Source organism: Fusarium flagelliforme (genome assembly GCF_020744385.1).
Source record: "Fusarium flagelliforme strain FIESC 12 MPI-CAGE-AA-0113 chromosome Unknown B0J16scaffold_1, whole genome shotgun sequence".
In the NCBI taxonomy this organism is placed as follows: Eukaryota; Fungi; Ascomycota; class Sordariomycetes; order Hypocreales; family Nectriaceae; genus Fusarium; species Fusarium flagelliforme.
This window is the reverse complement of record NW_025763503.1, coordinates 2,787,550-2,806,115: the sequence shown is the minus strand read 5'-3', so window position 1 is coordinate 2,806,115 and position 18,566 is coordinate 2,787,550. Positions and strand designations below refer to the sequence as shown.

At 48.8% G+C, this 18,566-nt stretch overlaps 7 protein-coding genes across 7 annotated transcripts; 4 read left to right on the top strand and 3 right to left on the bottom strand.

Moving 5' to 3' along the window:
- Positions 1 to 10: 10 nt before the first annotated feature.
- On the top strand, positions 11 to 1,386 carry B0J16DRAFT_16164 (Thg1 C terminal domain-containing protein). Its single transcript, XM_046122213.1, has 8 exons — positions 11 to 128; positions 183 to 272; positions 321 to 452; positions 503 to 547; positions 598 to 770; positions 820 to 908; positions 957 to 1,061; positions 1,113 to 1,386. Exons 1-8 carry the CDS (start codon positions 115 to 117, stop codon positions 1,329 to 1,331), a joined length of 867 nt encoding a protein of 288 aa, XP_045988882.1. The 5' UTR covers positions 11 to 114; the 3' UTR covers positions 1,332 to 1,386.
- B0J16DRAFT_327770 (uncharacterized protein) lies at positions 1,039 to 2,215 on the bottom strand. Its single transcript, XM_046126142.1, has one exon. The coding sequence runs from the start codon at positions 2,105 to 2,107 to the stop codon at positions 1,442 to 1,444; it is 666 nt and encodes a 221-aa protein (XP_045988881.1). The 5' UTR covers positions 2,108 to 2,215; the 3' UTR covers positions 1,039 to 1,441.
- A 604-nt stretch (positions 2,216 to 2,819) lies between these two features.
- On the top strand, positions 2,820 to 6,210 carry B0J16DRAFT_278394 (uncharacterized protein). The gene is made up of 2 exons (XM_046123835.1): positions 2,820 to 4,234; positions 4,282 to 6,210. Exons 1-2 carry the CDS (start codon positions 3,227 to 3,229, stop codon positions 5,710 to 5,712), a joined length of 2,439 nt encoding a protein of 812 aa, XP_045988880.1. The 5' UTR covers positions 2,820 to 3,226; the 3' UTR covers positions 5,713 to 6,210.
- A 192-nt stretch (positions 6,211 to 6,402) lies between these two features.
- On the top strand, positions 6,403 to 8,042 carry B0J16DRAFT_408883 (uracil-DNA glycosylase-like protein). The gene is made up of 2 exons (XM_046133056.1): positions 6,403 to 6,988; positions 7,047 to 8,042. Exons 1-2 carry the CDS (start codon positions 6,639 to 6,641, stop codon positions 7,804 to 7,806), a joined length of 1,110 nt encoding a protein of 369 aa, XP_045988879.1. The 5' UTR covers positions 6,403 to 6,638; the 3' UTR covers positions 7,807 to 8,042.
- A 290-nt stretch (positions 8,043 to 8,332) lies between these two features.
- On the bottom strand, positions 8,333 to 12,307 carry B0J16DRAFT_16132 (uncharacterized protein). The gene is made up of 6 exons (XM_046122206.1): positions 11,819 to 12,307; positions 11,598 to 11,743; positions 11,455 to 11,548; positions 11,173 to 11,401; positions 8,732 to 11,118; positions 8,333 to 8,677 (listed from the first exon to the last, which is right to left on the bottom strand). The coding sequence occupies exons 1-6, from the start codon at positions 12,000 to 12,002 to the stop codon at positions 8,577 to 8,579; spliced, it is 3,141 nt and encodes a 1,046-aa protein (XP_045988878.1). The 5' UTR covers positions 12,003 to 12,307; the 3' UTR covers positions 8,333 to 8,576.
- A 1,539-nt stretch (positions 12,308 to 13,846) lies between these two features.
- On the bottom strand, positions 13,847 to 15,228 carry B0J16DRAFT_327762 (uncharacterized protein). The gene has a single exon (XM_046126141.1). It carries the CDS (start codon positions 14,853 to 14,855, stop codon positions 14,256 to 14,258), a length of 600 nt encoding a protein of 199 aa, XP_045988877.1. The 5' UTR covers positions 14,856 to 15,228; the 3' UTR covers positions 13,847 to 14,255.
- Positions 15,229 to 15,844: 616 nt separating this feature from the next.
- On the top strand, positions 15,845 to 18,492 carry B0J16DRAFT_260102 (uncharacterized protein; the record flags this gene model as incomplete). Its single annotated transcript, XM_046123236.1, has 4 exons — positions 15,845 to 15,872; positions 15,945 to 16,103; positions 16,159 to 18,099; positions 18,152 to 18,492. 4 exons carry the CDS (start codon positions 15,845 to 15,847, stop codon positions 18,490 to 18,492), a joined length of 2,469 nt encoding a protein of 822 aa, XP_045988876.1.
- Positions 18,493 to 18,566: the final 74 nt, after the last annotated feature.

Genomic DNA, 18,566 nt, shown 5'->3' with positions numbered 1-18,566 from the left:
ACTAACAATTCTCACAAAGCCCCTCTGATTGACAACCAACAGTCACCAACAAAGCACAGGTTTTGCGCCTGATATTTTTTTTCACTGTTGACTTCTCACTAAGTAATAGCAGAGATGGCAAACTCTAAGTGCGTTTCAGGAACCCTGTATCTACTTAGTACATGTGTCTAATTGTGTTCAAGATTCGAGTATGTCCGTAACTTCGAGACGACCGATCCTTTGATGCCCAGCACATGGATCGTGGTTCGCATCGATGGCAGAGGCTTCACAAAGTATAGACGAGCCTACTAAACTATATTACCTTAACTGACTGTGCTAAGAATGTGTGCCAAGTATGGCTTTGAGAAGCCGAACGATCGTCGAGCTTTAGATCTCATGAATGCTGCTGCTAAGCAAATTGTGACTGAACTACCAGACATCATGATCGCATACGGCATCAGTGATGAGTATAGGTCCGTTGAATTGAGCCTTTCCAGACTTCCAGTATTGACATTACTATCAGCTTCGTCTTTCACAAATCATGCACCCTGTTTGAACGAAGAGCTAGGTACAGAAGTCTTCCATCCTGGAGTCGACTCTCGACTTACCATGTCACAGTAAACTTGTTAGCACAGTCGTGTCGACATTCACTGCTTACTATGTGCACTATTGGTCTACATACTTCCCGGATACCCCCCTATCTCCCCCATTGCCGTCTTTTGACGGGAGAGCAGTATGCTACCCTAGTGTACAAATCCTCCGGGATTACATGAGCTGGCGACAAGCAGATTGTAAGTGCTCTAGAGTGTGCGAGGTCTAATAACGATGCTAACAAGAAAGGTCACATCAACAATCTCTACAACACAAGTTTCTGGTCACTGATCCAGATCAAGGGTCTTGACAATAAGGAGGCTGAAAAGAGGCTTGCTGTAAGTCATGAATGCCGCTGGACCAAGAGTTCACTGACAATATGAAAGGGTACACTCGCAAAAGACAAGAATGAGATCCTCTTCTCAGAATGTTCCATCAACTACAACAACGAGCCGGAGATGTACAAGAAGGGTAGTGTCATCTTCCGCGACGTATGTACTCTTTTTCTCCTTTTCTTCAAGAACACGCACTAATTGAAACAGTACGAGCTTGTCGAGCCCAGCTCTCACAATATCACAGAGACTATCGATTCTCAAGCAGAGCCTACCCAGCAATCCAAGACACAACGGGAGAAGGACAAGAAGAGCCGCGCAAAGGCTCGCGTGGTGATAGAACATGTGGACATTATCAAGGACGACTTTTGGGACCGAAGACCGTGGCTTCTCTCAAACAAGCCAGGAAAGATTCCAAAACAGACGTAAAAATATACATCTATGGGGTATCATCCATAAAAGATTCCTTTTTAAACCTCAACTCCGTGAATATGCAATTCGCTTTATATGCCATTAAACTCCCGCTTTTTCGTAGTCCTCTATTTTCCAGCTTCCTTTGCTCTTTGCCTTCTCTTTTCTTCCTTCTTTGCACGTCGCCGTCGCTTCTCCTCGTCCGCGTCGCTAGATTCGGCTGATGACTTAGATGACTTGGATGATTTGGAAGATTTCTTTGCCTTCTTGAGCTCTCGGCGCGCGGCCTTTGCGGCTCTCTTTTCAGCACGTGCTTCCTTGCGCTGTCTCTTTGCTTCTTTTCGGGCTCGCTTCTCTTCCTTGGTTTCTTTCCGAGGCTTCTCCTTGTCAGACTTGCTCGAGTCTTTCTGGTTGCTTGAATCCGTATCCGATGAGTCTGCGCTCGAGTCATTGATTTTGAGTCTGTCTATTGTTCCTTCGAGGAATCCTCCTCGGACAAAAGTCGAGTAGACAGAGTATTTTCCAAGGTTCTTGTCGATAACGTTGAGCTTGCCGGTGGTGATGGTCTGTACCACCTTTCCCTTCTTAGAAGTGTCGATACCCTTAAGTTGCTCGTCGAATGCATTCATCCACCATTGATCACTGGTGAAGTGTTGTTTTTGTCCCAGGCCTTTGGTATTGTCTTTGCGATTCAGAAGTAGAGGTTTCGCGAGTCCGATCGAGTCGTCGGTCTTGTGGAGGGAATGGCCTGTACCTCGCCATCCTTGAGAGGAGAGTAGCGCATGCGCGTCCATCGTATCGGTATTTATAAGGCCCTTCGGTGACCAGATTGGGAGTTGTCTTGGTCTCAGGCTCGTTAAATAAAGATCTAGGCGAACGCTGAAATGTTGGGGAACATGGACGATTTGAGAGTTGCGACTGGGAATTTTTTTAGCGGGGCTGGCTTATCGGACCCCTGATAGTCTTATCGAGTCTGTGTCCACTTTTACTCTTCTTACCCTGAAGTCAAGCATCACAATTATACGCGATTTGAGAACAACTTATACTTCTGGAATTTATCAGAATTATATTGCTGAGGGAAATGTACTATCTTGACGTTTCTGCACTTGCCTGGATAGTCACCTGATAATTCCATCATTTTGATTCACATTGTCACTGTTTGAAAGATAGAACTTGCAGATGATCGTGTTGAACCCTTAAGTCATCTCCATGTCTAGATATGATGCAAGGAAGTTGAACTTCTTTTTCTTCGTCTTTACAGATGGTATTACGAGTAATCTACCTTCAGGAGTCTGAGCTTAGGTATGCGTTCTAATGCCTATTATCTCATAAAGACTGGATCTTAAAACTATGGAGGGTAACGCATTCAGTAAGGTTGCCTTTTGGTTCCTGGCCCATGTGTCAATGACGTTGGATCTGCAAGCCTCCAGCGATCAAATGGAGCTCAAGGCGCCACGACCATTTTAAAAAGACAGCATCTCAAGCCATTCATTAAAAGGCGTTCCTGCAAGACTCGATTTCCATCCTAATTTACTCATTACTCTTATTGCTGCAGTCCTATTATTGTGCTGCACGTGACAGAGGCTGAGCAATCCTTCGGTGGTTACCTCATACGTTACAACGATTAACCCAACAACCAACCGCCAGCAACGGTCCACTTGTACCTTACACCAAGGCCTCAGCTCGTTTCAGCTCATCCTACGAGTTTCCTCACTACAACCAACAGCACGGCCAGGCCACATATACAGCCTGCCTAAGGCCAGACTGGTTCTGCACTTTGACGGCCCAGCTTGGGGCTAGGACCCCTCTTGACATCACAGGTCCATTCCTGCTATAAGACCAACAGGCACCCACTAGGCAGACTTACAGGAACTATCCAAACAACATCGCTATCTGCGATTTTGTCCATTAATATGGCGCCAACATGTTCTGACCCTCGTCAGATCGTTATCACTCTCAACCCCGCGCGGCGTCAAGCCCTCTTGCAGCTCGTGGATGAGATCACTTCTTATATGATTGATCAACTCCAGGCATCTGACGATGACTTGGGCCCTGTCCTGTCAACTCCTCGAGACGAGAGTGGAGCTTCGACACCCAGAGATGAAGGCAGATCTTCAACACCTAAGAACGAAGACTTCTACAAGAAAGCCCAAGAGCAGCAGCAGCCAAACAAGCCGTCAGCTCAGGCACTGCGTATCCAAAAGGCTGCGATCAAGCACATGAAAGGATGGAAGAAAGAATTCATGCCAAAGCTTGAAGAGATCGTTCGAGTTAAGGATGATCATAAAATTCAGGATGAGAGACGCAAGCACCAAGAAGCTGCCGAGAAGAAGAAGCTTAGTACCCCGGAAGAGGGTGAAGATCTTATGAGTTTTGGCGACGTCAAAGTCAACAAATCCGAGGATCTCGCTTCTCTCCAATCTCTGTATCACCCAATTCCAACCAGATTGACGACCATCCCTGCGGCCGATAGACGTGAGGCTGTCTCATGTATCCTGCTGCTCCTTCTGTCTACGGGCAAGTACTCTGCTCATACTCGAGCCCTGGCGCTGTACCTTGCTTCATCCTTGGAGCTGTCCCAGACCTTCATCATCAAGGAGGAGATAGAAATTGCAAAGACTCTCTTGGAATCCTCGAAGGACAAAGACAAGCAGCAGGAGGTCATGTCTGCTGAAGCTGAAGCAGCCAAGCGTCGAGAGGAAAACAAGGTCAGTCGGTTCTGGAAAGTTGGTCTTGCGTCTGTCGCTGGAGCAGCCGTTATTGGCGTCACTGGTGGTTTGGCAGCTCCTCTAGTTGCGGGTGCCGTTGGCAGTATTCTCGGTGGTGTCGGTTTGGGAGGTGTTGCGAGTTTCCTTGGTATCTTTTGGATGAACGGTGCCCTTGTAGGTGCTCTATTCGGTGCTTACGGAGGTAAAATGACGGTATGCGATCTTGAATCTTCCTCTTCACTCTAGCTAACATGAACCAGGGAGAAATGGTGGACAAGTACGCGAAAGAAGTTGAAGACTTTAGCTTCCTCCCTCTCAAAGGGGAATTCGGCGAGATATTCAACGCCGAACAGGATCAAGCACAAGCACAAGAGCGGCGTTTACGAGTTACAATTGGTATCAACGGCTGGCTACGTGATGAGGATGATGTTACTAAACCGTGGCGCATTCTCAGTGACGACTCCGAGGTCTTTGCCCTTCGTTACGAAATGAAGTCTCTCATTGCTCTTGGACACGCACTGCGAAACATGGTCGAATCTTTCGCCTGGAAGAAGCTCAAGATGGAGGTCCTCAAGCGTACTGTTTTCGCTACACTTCTTGCTGCACTTTGGCCTATCCAGTTGCTCGCCGCCGCCTCTAATGTCGATAACCCCTTTGGTCACGCTCATAACCGATCTCGAAAGGCAGGCCAACTACTTGCTGATGCTCTTATCAACAAGGTCCAAGGAGAACGCCCTGTGACCCTTGTCGGTTATTCTCTGGGTGCTACAGCTATCCATGCCTGCTTACAGTCTCTTGCTGAGCGACATGCCTTTGGTCTTATCGATTCTGTGGTCATCATTGGCGCTCCCGCTCCCTCGGCACCTCCTCACTGGCGTACTCTCCGCACCGTTGTCTCTGGAAAGATTTTCAACGTTTTCTCAGAGAATGACTTGATTCTTGGCTTTGTCTACCGTGCCCATAGTCTCTCCATGGGAGTCTCTGGCCTGCAAGGAATTCAGGAAGTTGACGGCATCCAGAACCTGGACTTGAGTGACGCTGTCAGTGGACATCTTCGATACCCCGACCTTATTGGTGAGATTCTCAACAAGTGTGGATTTATTGGTATCAAGGCTACATCCGAGATCGAGAAGGATGAGCTCATTCTTATGAAGGACCGCCATGCTGAGGGCGAATTGATTGACTTTGAAGGTACCTCAATGGAGGGACAGGACAAGCCCCAGTCACCCAGCCAAGAGCAGATCGAGAAGGATCTCCATGGACTTAATATTTCCCCTCCCGCTCTTGTATCGCCTTCTCAACCCCCGGGTCAAGAAAAGCAGGAGAAGGCTCCTGTATCTGAAAACCCACCTCTCCCCAGACGACCTGTTGGCCAGGACAAGGAGGAAGCGCCACAACTTCCTCGAAGGCCTGTAGCTAGCGAGGCCCAGTCAGGAGCAGGCAGCGATGAGGTTACACCACCGTTGCCTCGACGTCCTACCGAACCCCAGCAAGAAGAGAAGCCTGTCATTCCTCGCCGACCCGTTGGAGCTGGTCAGGAGTCAAACCCTACTCTCACCAGGCGTCGTATCGAGTCTTCTCATGATACACACCAGCAACGACCTTTTACACCCGAGTCAAATGTTACCGACGACGAGGAGTATACTCACATTGCCATGGTGAGCTATGATAGTGACCACAGTACTAAATAAGCGGCTATCGGCAGTCTGTTTCGGTTTATGAAGGACCTGTATGGGTATAGAAATGTAGACGGGATGGCAAGGGCTTTACAGAACAGATATTGAGATTCATACATCCATATGCAGATCTCGATAAGTTGTAGGACCCTTCTTCACGCTGCTGTTTGACTATACAATGGCTTGTTGTAGACAAACATGATAGATCAATACCAGCGACCATTGCTTACACCCCATGTCTGAATACTCGTATCGTGTTCACGATCGACAGAAACCATTTACTTGAATTATATCCACTCTTCAGCTAATATCTTGCTCGATATGAAGCTGAAATTCCGATATACATACGAGACAACATAATAGTATTTGAACTGTCACCCTCGAAACAGAGGCCATGACAATACAATTGATTGCATAAACTACTCGAACTTCAAGTATTCAATCTTTCTACCGTGAAGTTGTACAAACTCCATGCTTGCTCGTCTGCCTGACAGAATGACGCCGTGGCTCGCTAGTGCTTAAGCTATCCCTGCTAGCCCTGCTAGCCCCAGGCCCCAACCACCCATCTCACTATGTATCACTCTCCATCACATTCAGGTCCAGGACGCCCGCTCGATCTGAGAAAACTAGCTTAGCGCTGGGGCTACCGCGTTCTACTTAACGCGTCGCTCGTGCTTTTAAACTAACCTTCACTAACCCCTTGGTCTTGCATCACCACTTTACTACTCCAAAATTCTCACGTATCTCTCCCTTCTGTTCATTATACTATTGCATTGAGTCCTTACGATCTATCTTGATACTCACAATATCAATTGATCCCTCAAACACTTTCGCTTCAGCCCAGAATTCTTCCTGCACGAGCTCTCGTCGCAAGAGTCCCTCCCTCGTATCGAGGGCTCAGCGTGCACTCTTCCCTTCGTCTCCACACACGGTTCTTCGCCATGTCAGCGCTCAAACGCAAGGCCGGTGCCGCAGCGGGCAATGACTCCAAGAAACCCAAAGCAGACGGTAACATTGCTTCGTTCTTTGGTGCAGCTCCCAAGCCTGCTGTTGGTACTGCTTGTACGCCTGCGCCGGTCGTCAAGTTTGACAAGGCCAAGTGGGTGGCTTCTCTGAAGCCTGAGCAGAAGGAGCTTTTGCAACTCGAGATCGATACACTTGATGACAGTTGGCTGGGACACTTGAAGGATGAGCTTGTGTCCAAGGAGTTTCTTGACTTGAAGCGATTCTTGGATCGCGAGATGAACTCTAGTCGAAAGATCTTTCCTCCGAGGGAGGATATCTACTCATGGTAAGCTTTCAATTCATATGCCATTGAACTTGCAGTATGTCTAATTCGTGCTTCTCAGGTCCCGTCATACCCCCTTTAACAATGTCAAAGTCGTCATCGTCGGCCAAGATCCCTACCACAACGACAACCAAGCCCACGGACTGGCCTTCTCCGTTCGCCCTCCGACTCCTGCGCCGCCTTCTCTCAAGAACATGTACATTGCTCTCAAGAAGGATTACCCCACGTTTGAGCCACCACCAAACCGTGGAGGTCTTCTCACTCCTTGGGCAGACCGCGGCGTCCTCATGTTGAACACTTGCCTCACAGTCCGAGCTCACGAGGCCAATTCCCACTCTAATAGAGGTTGGGAAAGGCTTACGCAAAAGGTCATCGACATTGTTGCTCAGAAGAGGACAAGGGGTGTTGTCTTCATGGCCTGGGGAACACCAGCTGGCAAGCGCGTGCAGAAGATCGATCGCGTTAAGCATCTCGTCCTACAGAGCGTCCACCCCAGCCCCCTCAGTGCTTCCCGCGGTTTCTTCGATTGCAATCATTTCAAGAAGGCCAATGACTGGCTAGTACAGCGATACGGACCCGATGGCGAGATCGACTGGGCTCTAGGACCCGGTGCATCCACCAAGGCTCCCGTCAAGGAGTCTGACGAGAAAGAGGCCAAGGTAGCCGAGAAGAAGGCTGATGCCATTGAGAAGGCCAAGCCCGAGGCTGCCAAGAAGGTCGAAGAGAACAAGGAGAACGACGCTGACTACGGCGAGGATGAGGAAGCTCTGGAAGAGGCCCTCAGATTAGCCGAGGAGGAGGAGAACGAAAAGAAAAAGTAAGGCTGTCGTTATAATTGGCTTGTTTAAGGTTTTCGATACTGGCGTGTACGTATTATGATGGCGTTCAAACACTGAGGGTAGGATAAGGGTCTGGTGTAAGGTATGAAGGGATATATGGATAAGACTTTCTAGTCAGGGTACAATGAAGGATCCTCGGGAATCTATGTATATGGATCATGGTATAATGAGTCTCGGCGAGCGAAAACAAAATAAAAAATGAGTATGATATTAAAATAATGGTACAGCCCCAGATTCTTTCCGTGACAGGATTCGATGTAGACATGCACGCCACAAGCAACCAAGTCTACTCAATGTGTTTCAGGGACAGAAAGATTATGATTACATCGATCGTAGAAGAACGATAGCCCAAATCAGACATAGAAGTAGAAGAAACATCGGACAACAGAGCTTATGAGAGAATACTTCGATCGAATAAACACATGCTTAATTACAGGATTTTATAGCACTTGGAAGGCCCATCCAGCCTTCTCAGCCTTCCATTCTTCCCCTATAACTATCAAGATCCGCACTGCCCTTCCTCTGGTTGCATCCTCTAGTGGTATCATATATCAAGCAAAGAAAATAAAAACATGGGATATCAAATAACACCCGAGGAAATGAAGAAACAAATCAGCGTTGGCTGCTGGTATTAGGCGTGCGCAGGGCTTGCAAAATGTGTCTCGTAGATGTGTCACGTCGTCGCGAGGTCATATAAGGGGTAAGACGTCGTTCGTGTCAGTAAGTCAAGGCTTGAGTTGACCACAAGCTTTTTAGTAACGAGTGTTCTGGGGCTGGGGTCCATTTGTGCCCTCCATGTTGTTCGTCAACTCGGCGACACGAGCCTTGATTCGGGCGACACGAGATTCAATGGCTGGATATGTGTTAGTGTTTCTAGTTATCTTCAAGGGGTTTCGCATGGACTTACTCTCTTCCCCACTTGTATCATCGTCATTGTCTCCAGTCCTGTTGCTGTGACTGTAGGTTGGCCTCAACTGCTCATCAGGACGTGTAGCAGCTCTTTCGGCAGCGTTCTTTCGAATCTGGGCCCATCGGTCTTGAACACCTGGGCCTGCGCTATGACTCAACTTCTCCTCAGACTGAGATGGACCTCCGATTTTAGGAGAGTGGCGAGGGGATCGTGGAATAGGGGGAGGTGTGGCGTCGTCCTCGTCATCTGAATCAGGAGCAAAGGCTGGTTGTTCCTCGAGGGGACCTTGGTTGAACCGAGGGACAGAGTTCTGAGCAGGAGAGTCCTTAGCACCCATGGGAATCTGTGACTGGTCCATGGTGGGCTCAACAATCTCAGGGTTCTTCTGAGGCGTATCAACACGCTCAACAGGCTCCTCCATAGGTGTTACAAACTCAGCGGCAGGCGTAGGAGCCTCAGGGGTCTCCTCAGGTTGAACCTTCTGAGCGGGAGCCATCGGCTCAGGTGTGTCTGCCGGAGTAGGAGTCTGTTGAGGTGGCTCTGGAGTTGCTTGATTCTGGCGAAGGAAGGCATGAACATTCGCAGCAGCATCGTCTGGCACCTTGGAGCTTCTGTTCTTACGGAAGAGCTTACGGAAACCACGGTTTTCCTTTTCTGCCTTCTGAAGTTTCTTCTTCTTCTTGTTCTCAGGACTTGATGGGGTGGGCGAGACCATGCCTTCACGAGAAACATCTTGGGCAGGTTCATCGTCCTTGGGAGGTGGCATAGGGCTCATAGGGCTGATAGGCCTTTGTGGCTCAGGCGCCTGCTCATGAGTAGGTTCGGGAGCAGTCTCTTGAACAGGAACGGGAGGTGGCGCCTGGGCAGGCTCCGGCGCAGCTTGTTCGGGCGCAGCAGCAATGGGTTGCTCCGGCTGAGGAACTGGTTTGCGGAGCACCTCACTAGGAGCATGGGAGGAGAACGTGGGGGAGGTAATAGGTGATACCACGTCCTTAACGGGCACCTGTGGAGGTTGCTCCTGAGCCTGTACGCCATTGTGGGAAGCCGCATCGATCATACTCTCAGAGGGAATGGGCGATACCATGTTTCCACGACCAGCATTGTTGTTGGCAAGGTAAAAATCCTTAATTGTTCCCTTGTCATACTTGGATACCCATTTCAATGCTGACGAAGCCTCGCCGATGATGGTGGGCTGAAGGGTTAGAACACTGTTAGTCTTTTCCGCCATAAGCTCAGCATCTGTTCGACCACGACGTTGGTACAAGGGCTGCGAGGCCAGTCTCTTCTCCTGTTGCTCTTGTGCACGAAGCTGGGCGGCCTTGGCTTGGATTCGGGCATGAGTATCAGGACCAATGCTGGTCTTGCTGGTGCCTTGGCCTATGTTGTCAACTGATTTGTTGGCTGTCGACTTTCGGCGACCAAGGCCTTTTCCACGCTTCGTCCAGCTGAAGAATCCCTTCTTCTCTGCAATGTAAGCACCCTCTTGGGGCTCCGGTGCTGCACCGGCCACCATTTCCTCCATTACCAGCCAGCGACCACTAGTAATCTTGGTCTCGATAACAGCGCATCGTCCAAAGGCAGATTTACGCTCTGCAGTCTCTTCAGGAGCAAGACTGGCCATCCAAACCCACCAGAATGAGTCGTCGAGTGCGAGTGTTGTGATGCTTGCGAGCTCACCTGGCTCGAGGGACTGATCGTGCTCAAGTCGGGGTCGGTGAGATTGGGAACTGTGCTGTCTTTGTGTTTCCAGGGGAGGTAGAACTTTGTCAGGAGGCAAAAGCAAATTTTGCCGCGCGCCTTGGTTCTCATCTACAAAACCTGCAGAGAGAAAATCAGCCCATGAGGGAGTTGTCGGTCGATCCAATCCATTGCCGGAGGCGGGCGTTCTTCTCAGTGCCGGTGGCTGTCGCTTGTAGGCCAAGGCGCTGTCATCGTCATCCTCTTCCTCATCCAGGGTAGTAGAAAAGCCAATATCTTCAAATCTCGACCAGGATGCATCGCGCAAGCTCGTAGAATGCTTAGAGCTTGAGGCCTGTGACTGATTGGCGCCAGAGATGGCCTTAAGAACACGACGACACTCATCAGTCAAAGCCTGCACGGGGTCCTCAAACTCGGAGAACTCCTGGAGCGCGCGGTCCTCATCGCGATATTGGAAGTGATTGGCTCTTCGTAGCAGTGCAAAAGGGGTTGGCGATACTGTGTCCACGATCATGACAACCTTGTACGTCTTGGTCATCATAAGTTCGGGTCGCTGAGGAGGATACTCGGTTTCTTGAAGGAGCTTCTGAAGGGATCTGGGCAGCATTGTAATGCCAGTGACGTTTTGTTCGGGCGAGAGAGATCGGAGGAAAGCGAAGAACATGTGGCTTGTCGCATCGGCAGCACTGATTTCTGGTTAGCAATGACAAATGGAGGCAGCAACTTTGGGGGCAGCTTACCGAAGCCAGTGGTTGTATCCCCCCTCGAACCCCTTGTTGGTATCTTTTTGCTCAAATGTCCACCATGCTGCCATTCGCGAAAGCTTTCGTCCACCGAGACCGTTTGACTTTCCGTGTGCTGCGACGGCTGCTAGGAGATCGAAGAAGTCGAAGATGATGCGTTGGCGGGCACCGTTCTCGACACTGATGGGAATGAAGGTCTTGAAAGAATCTCGGGCCATGTTTGAGTCTGGAGCAAATTAGCACATATGCAGCTTGCGATTGCAAATACAAGACACCTACCAAATTCTCCCACTTTGAATAGCTCGTATGCATCCCAGCCAACAATACCGCCCTGAAGGCGACTCCAACACCATTTTGCTACACCAGAAACCACCTATTCTAAAGTCAGTTATCATGAGGGCCCTTCTCTGCAAATTACTTACCATAGGCTCTGTCATGCGCAGCTCCTGTGTCAATTGTTCGCCTCGTAGAGTGGCATGGGACTCGAAGAAATGGCGAATGAATGAGCGCACAGCACTGGGATCGGAGGTTGGACGATATGGCAATAGGAGGAATGGGTGGTCAAGACCTAGAGTAGGACATGATAATCAGCATGCTGTGCACAATATGCCTTGCAGGAGATTTTATGTCACAGGTGGCGTACCTCGTGCTTTGAGCTCCTCCGTACAACACCGGATCAGTTCGTGAACTTCCTCAGGTTCGACGGTTGTTCGTGCCCAAGCATCTGTCCATTGTGGTTTTGTTGGTTGCTCATTTTCGGAGTCGTTTGCGCCTTTCTTCTTGGACTTGCCATCCTTGCCCTTGAGGCGAGAAAATAGGCCTGCCATAGTGGGCGATGGCTAAAAAAAATATTATTCGAAATCGGGAATTAGAAAGAATCGTAGCGAGATCTCATGCACGGCGAGTAGAAAAGGTGACGTCGGGTCGATTCGAAATATCTTTGAATAGGGGGGTAGTAATCTTGGAGAGAATTGGCTTAAAGGCGACTAGGTGGTATTCTGATAATTTCCCAGCTGGGTCTGCAAACGGCAAGTTTTCCTTTTGTTGGTAGCTAGCGGAGATTGAAAGAGGGAAAAACTCGATCTACAGGTTCTGTTTGAGAAAGTTATCAGCATAAGAATGATGACGACGTGGTTTGTTGAAGATGCTGCACGCAAGACAATGCGAGACGTGTAAGTCAGGGAAGGTGGGCATCGGGCAGTTTTGATGCGCACCTGCGGCAGATGAGCCAAAGGCCAAAAGTTGGGTGGGTTTGGGCGACTGGACAAGATTGGTGCAGTTGCAGTCGCAGTTAATACTGGACTGTCGTATAGGACCTTGTCCAGGGGACCCTTTTTTCCCCTCTGCAGATATTGGGTCTTCTGGAAAAAGTATGTATTTCTAAACTTACCGGGTATCGAAACGAGAGGAGGCAAGAAGTACTGTAAAGGAGGGGCTCTAAACCGGGGGGTTAAAGAGAAGAGATGAAAATAGAAAGGTAGAAAGAAAAGGTAGAATCATAGAAAGAGGAGAAAGACAGATCGAGTGGGAAAGTGAGTCTCCATATGAGAGGAAGACAAGCAACGAGAGGGTGACAGTGGGAATGGGGGACCGCGCTTTCAGGGGCGACGGGGATGCGCGACCAGGTTCATCATTCATCCAGTGTTGGTAGCGAGCGGTACGTATTAGAGGAAATAGAGAGAGGAAAAAGCAGAAAAGCACTAATACCTAAGATTGGGATGGGAATTGGGCTGGGCTTCTTTACACCAGACAGGGCTGGACTGGCCGGGTTGGGGCGAAGTGATAATAACATTGCCCAGAGCATGAAAATGACATGGGCCTAGTATCTAAAAAGAGATGATTTAGGAGAGGGGCTGTTACTTCGTTTGATGGGTGCATAAGATAAGATAGACAAAAGTAACCATAGATATGAGACATCTACAGATCCGTTCAGTAGATCTTCTTCATTCGGCTCGTGAGCTGAGTCAAGTCTTCGACTGCAAGACCTATTGTCACAACGGTGATGCTGTACGACAAGAGAGACTCAGGGACAGGACACCAAGTGTATCCGTCAAGGTAATACAGCAGCTGTGCGCTGTAACTTGACTGACTGCCATGCATGAGGCTGAGAATCATGATGCACAACTCTCTAGTCTACGCCAGTCACAGCCAGCCAAGCAGGTGCAGGCCCTCTCAAAGGGTCCCTCGACAAGAAATGATGAGAGTCACAGAAAGAAACACACCAGTGATAATCATTGGATCAGCTGGCACTAGCAGACGGGATTGAGCCGTTGCACAGGGTCAAGGCTTCATTAGACGAGTGGAGCTTAACGTTCCTTAAAGTTCTGGTTTTTAATTACATCGAGCGAGCGGGCTGGCCGTGTGTAATTAATTATTGGATGGCCTCACAGGTACCGACAAGTCATGTAGCTCCCAATTTGTTTCCTACAGGTGATAAATGGCTTGCAGAAGTCTGTGATGAACATTGCAGATAGTTGTCGATCTCGTAAACCACGATAATGAGCATGGAAATGATAGATATAAAATAAAAGCCTTCGCTTACAGTGGAGGTCAACTAAGCTTCATCAACCAGGTCCCAAACTCGGGATGATGGACTGGGGTAATTACCGCCAAAGCCCCTACAAGCGTGTTCATCTTGGCGCCATGGTTGGACGCCAAATTATAATGGGCGTTTTAGCTTACCATGATTTCAAGCTTCCAAGATGACCACAGCCAGCGATTACTTATTTAATTCCGCTTCAATACAAAGTCATTACCAGCCGCTCGACGCCAATGTTTCGCGATTTCAGTGCCTAAAGGAATTAAAGCCTCAGGGCCTGTCAAAAGCAAAAACGTTAAAGCCACAGCCGTCTGCAACATTCCTTGTCAATATCACCGTTAATATTAAGCAGTCTTTAGCCTACCAACACCATGTTCCACGTCACGGGCGGCGATTTCTGTCCTTTCACTCTTTCAGTCCCCGCTTTCCGCTGGTCGAGTTACTCTTTTCAGTCTTTTGTACTCCAGCTCGTGGATGAGCTGATCGTATTCATCTGGGATGCTCCATGCCTCGCCAGGAACACCCGTTCCGTTTAGACTACCTAACGCCAGATCCCAAATGACGAACATGAAACTGTTTCCAGCCCTGAAGTGTCCAAATATAGCCGCTCATCCGTGTTGGCTTTCTGCAATTGATATCCAATCGCTGCATGCTGTACCGGTAGCTTGGGCGTCGTGGATGTGAGTTGGCATGGACAGCGCATCTTCATCCCACCCTCTCGCAGCAAAGTCCCTGTCCTTGCAGAGCTTTTGTGAGTGGTCGTCTTATAACTGAAATCTGCTAAAAAGATTTTCAGATCGCCGTGATGAGTTGGCAATGCGATTCTGTTCAACATGGATGACGCAAGATAGCAAGGCGAACTTGTAGGACATATATTGATGTGCTGTTTAGAGTGAAGATTTACGAATGTGAGGCTCTGCCATTGACTGCCTGCTGGCTTGTGCTGACAGTTAGGCGACGGGTGAATAGAACTAATTCGGTATTGCGTTGGATCTTCGTGAACATCATGGAAAACGAGGCACGCCGTCTCAGATATACTACTATCCATCCATACCTTGCTGTACAGATTCATCCATAATGGGGACAATGCAAAGCATATGTAACTCATTGTAGGGACTGTTGAATGTAACCCAACCACCATAATATTATATTGCCCTCGGTATTTGATCTTTCACATATACAAGAATCCTACTCTTCTCGCAGTGAAACTTGAGGTTTCACTCACTACCTTTACCTATTTCGCAAAGAATCTCAGCAAAACTAAAACCGCGCCAGCAACACCACTGAGAATTCCAGTCGTAGCGCCAAGAGTCTTCTTCAGGAATACACAGAATTTGTTCTCGGCAGTCGAAGATATATCTAATATAAGTCGAGATTTGAACCCACAATAGGCGGTTTTTTTTATATATTGTAAAATGAACCGGCAGTTTCGCAGGCATGTAGGTTGTTAATAACATAACTGAAGTTCTTAACAAGTGCTTCGTGGTATTAGTCTTTCAAAGTCCATGCCTTGTGATGTTAACAACCGAATTCTACCTCAGTAACTCGGGGATACTAGCTAGGATGGAGTTCAACCAATGGCTATGCAATTATACGTATGGTGTCAACGACGCTCAATCAGTGTCATAAGAATAACTCCAACGCATGACAAAGTTGGTTCTTATGCCCTTACTACTATGGCCTTTAACAATATAAATGCTCAAGGAGGTCTATCATAGAATACCCATTTGCGTTTGGGATGGCATTTCATGATTCCGTGTGAACTTCAACTTAGTTTCAGTTCATGACTGTGCGTGTACTGCCGCTATACTCAAGTGATATACCTAATACCGGCCAAAATTGAGGCGAATCAGTCAATATGTTCACTGATGTCTCATCATGGCACATGCAAGTGTTGGGTTGGTTTCGGTTCCTGGCTGGAGAATGCTGACTCAGCCATGCAGCTCTATTCGCGCCTTCCCCTTTTAGGTTAGCTGCGGGACCCAGCTCGCATTACCTCATTCGACCTTCCAACTCAACTGGACAGCTGGTAACTCTTTAACACTGTTGATTCGCATCTACATACTACTCTGTAGTATAGCCATGCTCTACATCAAAATTGGTTTATTAGGCACATAGCAGCTGCCAAAGATGCGACAATCATTCGTTTGGGTCCTCCGTTAGTCCACCATCTCGCTTCTCGCTGGCACACGCGACAGCTGGTAACTCAGCTTACTGACCTCTCTATTAGTGCTCTGGCAGGCGACCTCAGGACTCAGTACCAACGTTAAACATTATCAGGAAACATACAATGACCAAAACTTGCAAGGAAATGGACAAAATCAACATGTTGCTTCCCCAAAGACTGATGTGGCAGTTGACCAAGGCCATCCTATTGACCCGCAGCACGGTATGATTAATCTCACCACCATCGACAGAAGCGCAAAGACACTGACAATCGATAGGAGCGGAGTTGGTCGATGCTGCAAGAATAGAGCTTGCTAAAGCTCCCCAACCTTTACATCGTCGAAAGCGAAAGCCTTCAGGTCTTGTAGGAACCGTTCTGCGTTACATGTTGAAGGCTATCCCATCTAGCCCCGTAACCGCCCCATCGCAATCGCATGAGACACCTGTTGATGGCGCCGTGTCAAACGCGGTTGAGCTTCTCGAGCAGGCAGCACGACAAAACAACTCCGACGCCCTCTACCTTCTTGCCGAGATCAATTTCTTCGGCAACTACAGTCATCCGAGAAACCTCGAAGTGGCCTTCAACAACTACCATCAACTTGCCAGTGTATACGGAAATACGACAGCTCAGTACATGCTCGGAATATACTATTCAACAGGAGTCGGCAATGTTGTAGAGCGCGATCAAGCCAAGGCCCTACTTTACTACACATTTGCTGCTGTTCGCGGCGATGCTCGGGCTCAAATGGCAACGGCTTTCAGACATCATGCTGGCATTGGAACGACTAAGAACTGTGAGACAGCAGTGAAATACTACAAGAGCGTTGCAGATAAAGCTATTACTTGGTACCGGGCGGGACCTCCTGGTGGTCGATCCTGGGTTCACCAGTCATGGCGAATTTCCGATAACCACGGAGGCATTTATGGAGAAGGTGCAAGTGCATCCAGCTCTGGTATGAACGCTTTCAAGCCTAGTCCTGGCTCCGATGCAAATGCCGCCATAGACGATGTGATCGAATATCTGGACTTGATGTCTCAGAAGGGAGACTCCAAAGCTTCCTACAATCTGGGCCGCATATATTACGATGGTCAACGCGGCCTGGAGCGGGACGTTGAACTTGCCCGAAAATATTTTATCCTGGTAGCATCTCGATACTGGAGCAAGGATGGACGTAATCGTGAGAGCCAAAAACAAGGCGTCGAAAAGATCGCAGCCAAGGCAGCTGGATATCTTGGCCGTATGCATCTCAGGGGAGACGGTGTGCACCAGAACTTCGAAAAAGCAAAACTGTGGTTTGAGCGCGGTGTCATGTATCAAGATGCTCAGTCCCAACATGGCCTTGGTCTGATGATGCTGCACGGCTATGGAATGAAAGAGAATGTGAAGAGAGCAATGGATCTCTTCAAGTCTTCTGCAGACCAAGATTATGCCCCGGCTCTGGTACAGATGGGTCAGCTCTATCTTGACCAGGGTGGCCAGGAAGACGTCAGGATTGCCAACAACTATTTCGAACTTGCTGGGAGACACGGCAATATCGAGGCACATTACTACGTCGCAGAGATGATCCACCACGGTGTCGGAAGAGAGAAGGTCTGTGGTGCTTCACTGACCTATTACAAGAGTGTTGCCGAGAAAGCAGAGCCCCTGGTATCCTCATGGGCTGATGCGAATGCTGCATACGAGGCCGGTGATTACGAACTTGCATTCCTTGAGTACCTTCTGGCCGCCGAGCAAGGCTACGAAAAGGCGCAAACCAATGTAGCATACATGCTGGACACCGTCCGAAACAAAATCTCGGTGTCGGCGCTGCTTGGCAAGCCTCGAGAGAAGAGCAAGCTCCTCCAGAACCCAACTCTGGCTCTTATTTACTGGACGCGATCATCGAGACAATCAAACGTTGATGCCTTGGTCAAGATGGGCGACTATTACTACCATGGTATCGGTGCTGAAGAGGATATATCAAAGGCTGTTCAGTGCTACACCGGGGCATCCGACTACTCACAGAGCGCACAGGCGCTGTTTAACCTTGCATGGATGCATGAAAATGGCATTGGTTTGGTTCAGGATTTCCACCTGGCTAAGAGATACTATGACCATGCCTTGGAGGTGAACGAGGAAGCATACTTACCAGTGACTCTAAGCCTCCTGAAGCTTCGCGCTAGAAGCGCCTGGAACACACTGACACACGGGCCTATCCACTCCATTCAGGACGAGCCCAGTAAGTCTTTTAACTTTCATGCATTTAATTCATGTACTGACAATATCTCCAGAGCCAAAGAAAGACAGGTCATTCTCGGAATGGATCGCGAACTTCTTGCAAACCGAGGGTCAGGTCTTTGACGACGAGGAATACTACAATGGGGGCGATTTATACGACGGTGCTCTCGGCGATGGTCAGAACAGTGACGATGATGGTGTCGTGGAAAGCATTCTGATCATCGGTATTACCTTTTCGCTTGTGTTCCTTCTGTGGTGGCGACAGCGGCTTCAACAAGCCCATCAACAAGCAGAGGACGCTCGAAGAAGAGAGCAGGGGCTTCCTCCCAACCCTCGAGCGGAAGCACCAGGTGCCGACTTCGGATGGGGAGCTGCAGGGGGAGTAGTTTTGTAGATATCGAAACTAGCGGGTATTTGTTTCTCTCATTGATAGCATTGGAGCGAAGGCGTCATTGGATTGATTATAGA

Coding starts and splice junctions, on each gene's coding strand:
- B0J16DRAFT_16164 (XM_046122213.1), top strand. Junction 548..597: donor CTGTTTGAACGAAGAGCTAG/GTACAGAAGTCT, acceptor ACCATGTCACAG/TAAACTTGTTAGCACAGTCG. Junction 909..956: donor AGGCTGAAAAGAGGCTTGCT/GTAAGTCATGAA, acceptor ACAATATGAAAG/GGTACACTCGCAAAAGACAA.
- B0J16DRAFT_327770 (XM_046126142.1), bottom strand. CDS start 2,107: ATGGACGCGCATGCGCTACTCTCCTCTCAAGGATGGCGAGGTACAGGC.
- B0J16DRAFT_278394 (XM_046123835.1), top strand. CDS start 3,227: ATGGCGCCAACATGTTCTGACCCTCGTCAGATCGTTATCACTCTCAAC. Junction 4,235..4,281: donor CTTACGGAGGTAAAATGACG/GTATGCGATCTT, acceptor AACATGAACCAG/GGAGAAATGGTGGACAAGTA.
- B0J16DRAFT_408883 (XM_046133056.1), top strand. CDS start 6,639: ATGTCAGCGCTCAAACGCAAGGCCGGTGCCGCAGCGGGCAATGACTCC. Junction 6,989..7,046: donor AGGGAGGATATCTACTCATG/GTAAGCTTTCAA, acceptor CGTGCTTCTCAG/GTCCCGTCATACCCCCTTTA.
- B0J16DRAFT_16132 (XM_046122206.1), bottom strand. CDS start 12,002: ATGGCAGGCCTATTTTCTCGCCTCAAGGGCAAGGATGGCAAGTCCAAG. Junction 11,744..11,818: donor GGAGGAGCTCAAAGCACGAG/GTACGCCACCTG, acceptor GTCCTACTCTAG/GTCTTGACCACCCATTCCTC. Junction 11,402..11,454: donor ATTCAAAGTGGGAGAATTTG/GTAGGTGTCTTG, acceptor AATTTGCTCCAG/ACTCAAACATGGCCCGAGAT.
- B0J16DRAFT_327762 (XM_046126141.1), bottom strand. CDS start 14,855: ATGGTGGTTGGGTTACATTCAACAGTCCCTACAATGAGTTACATATGC.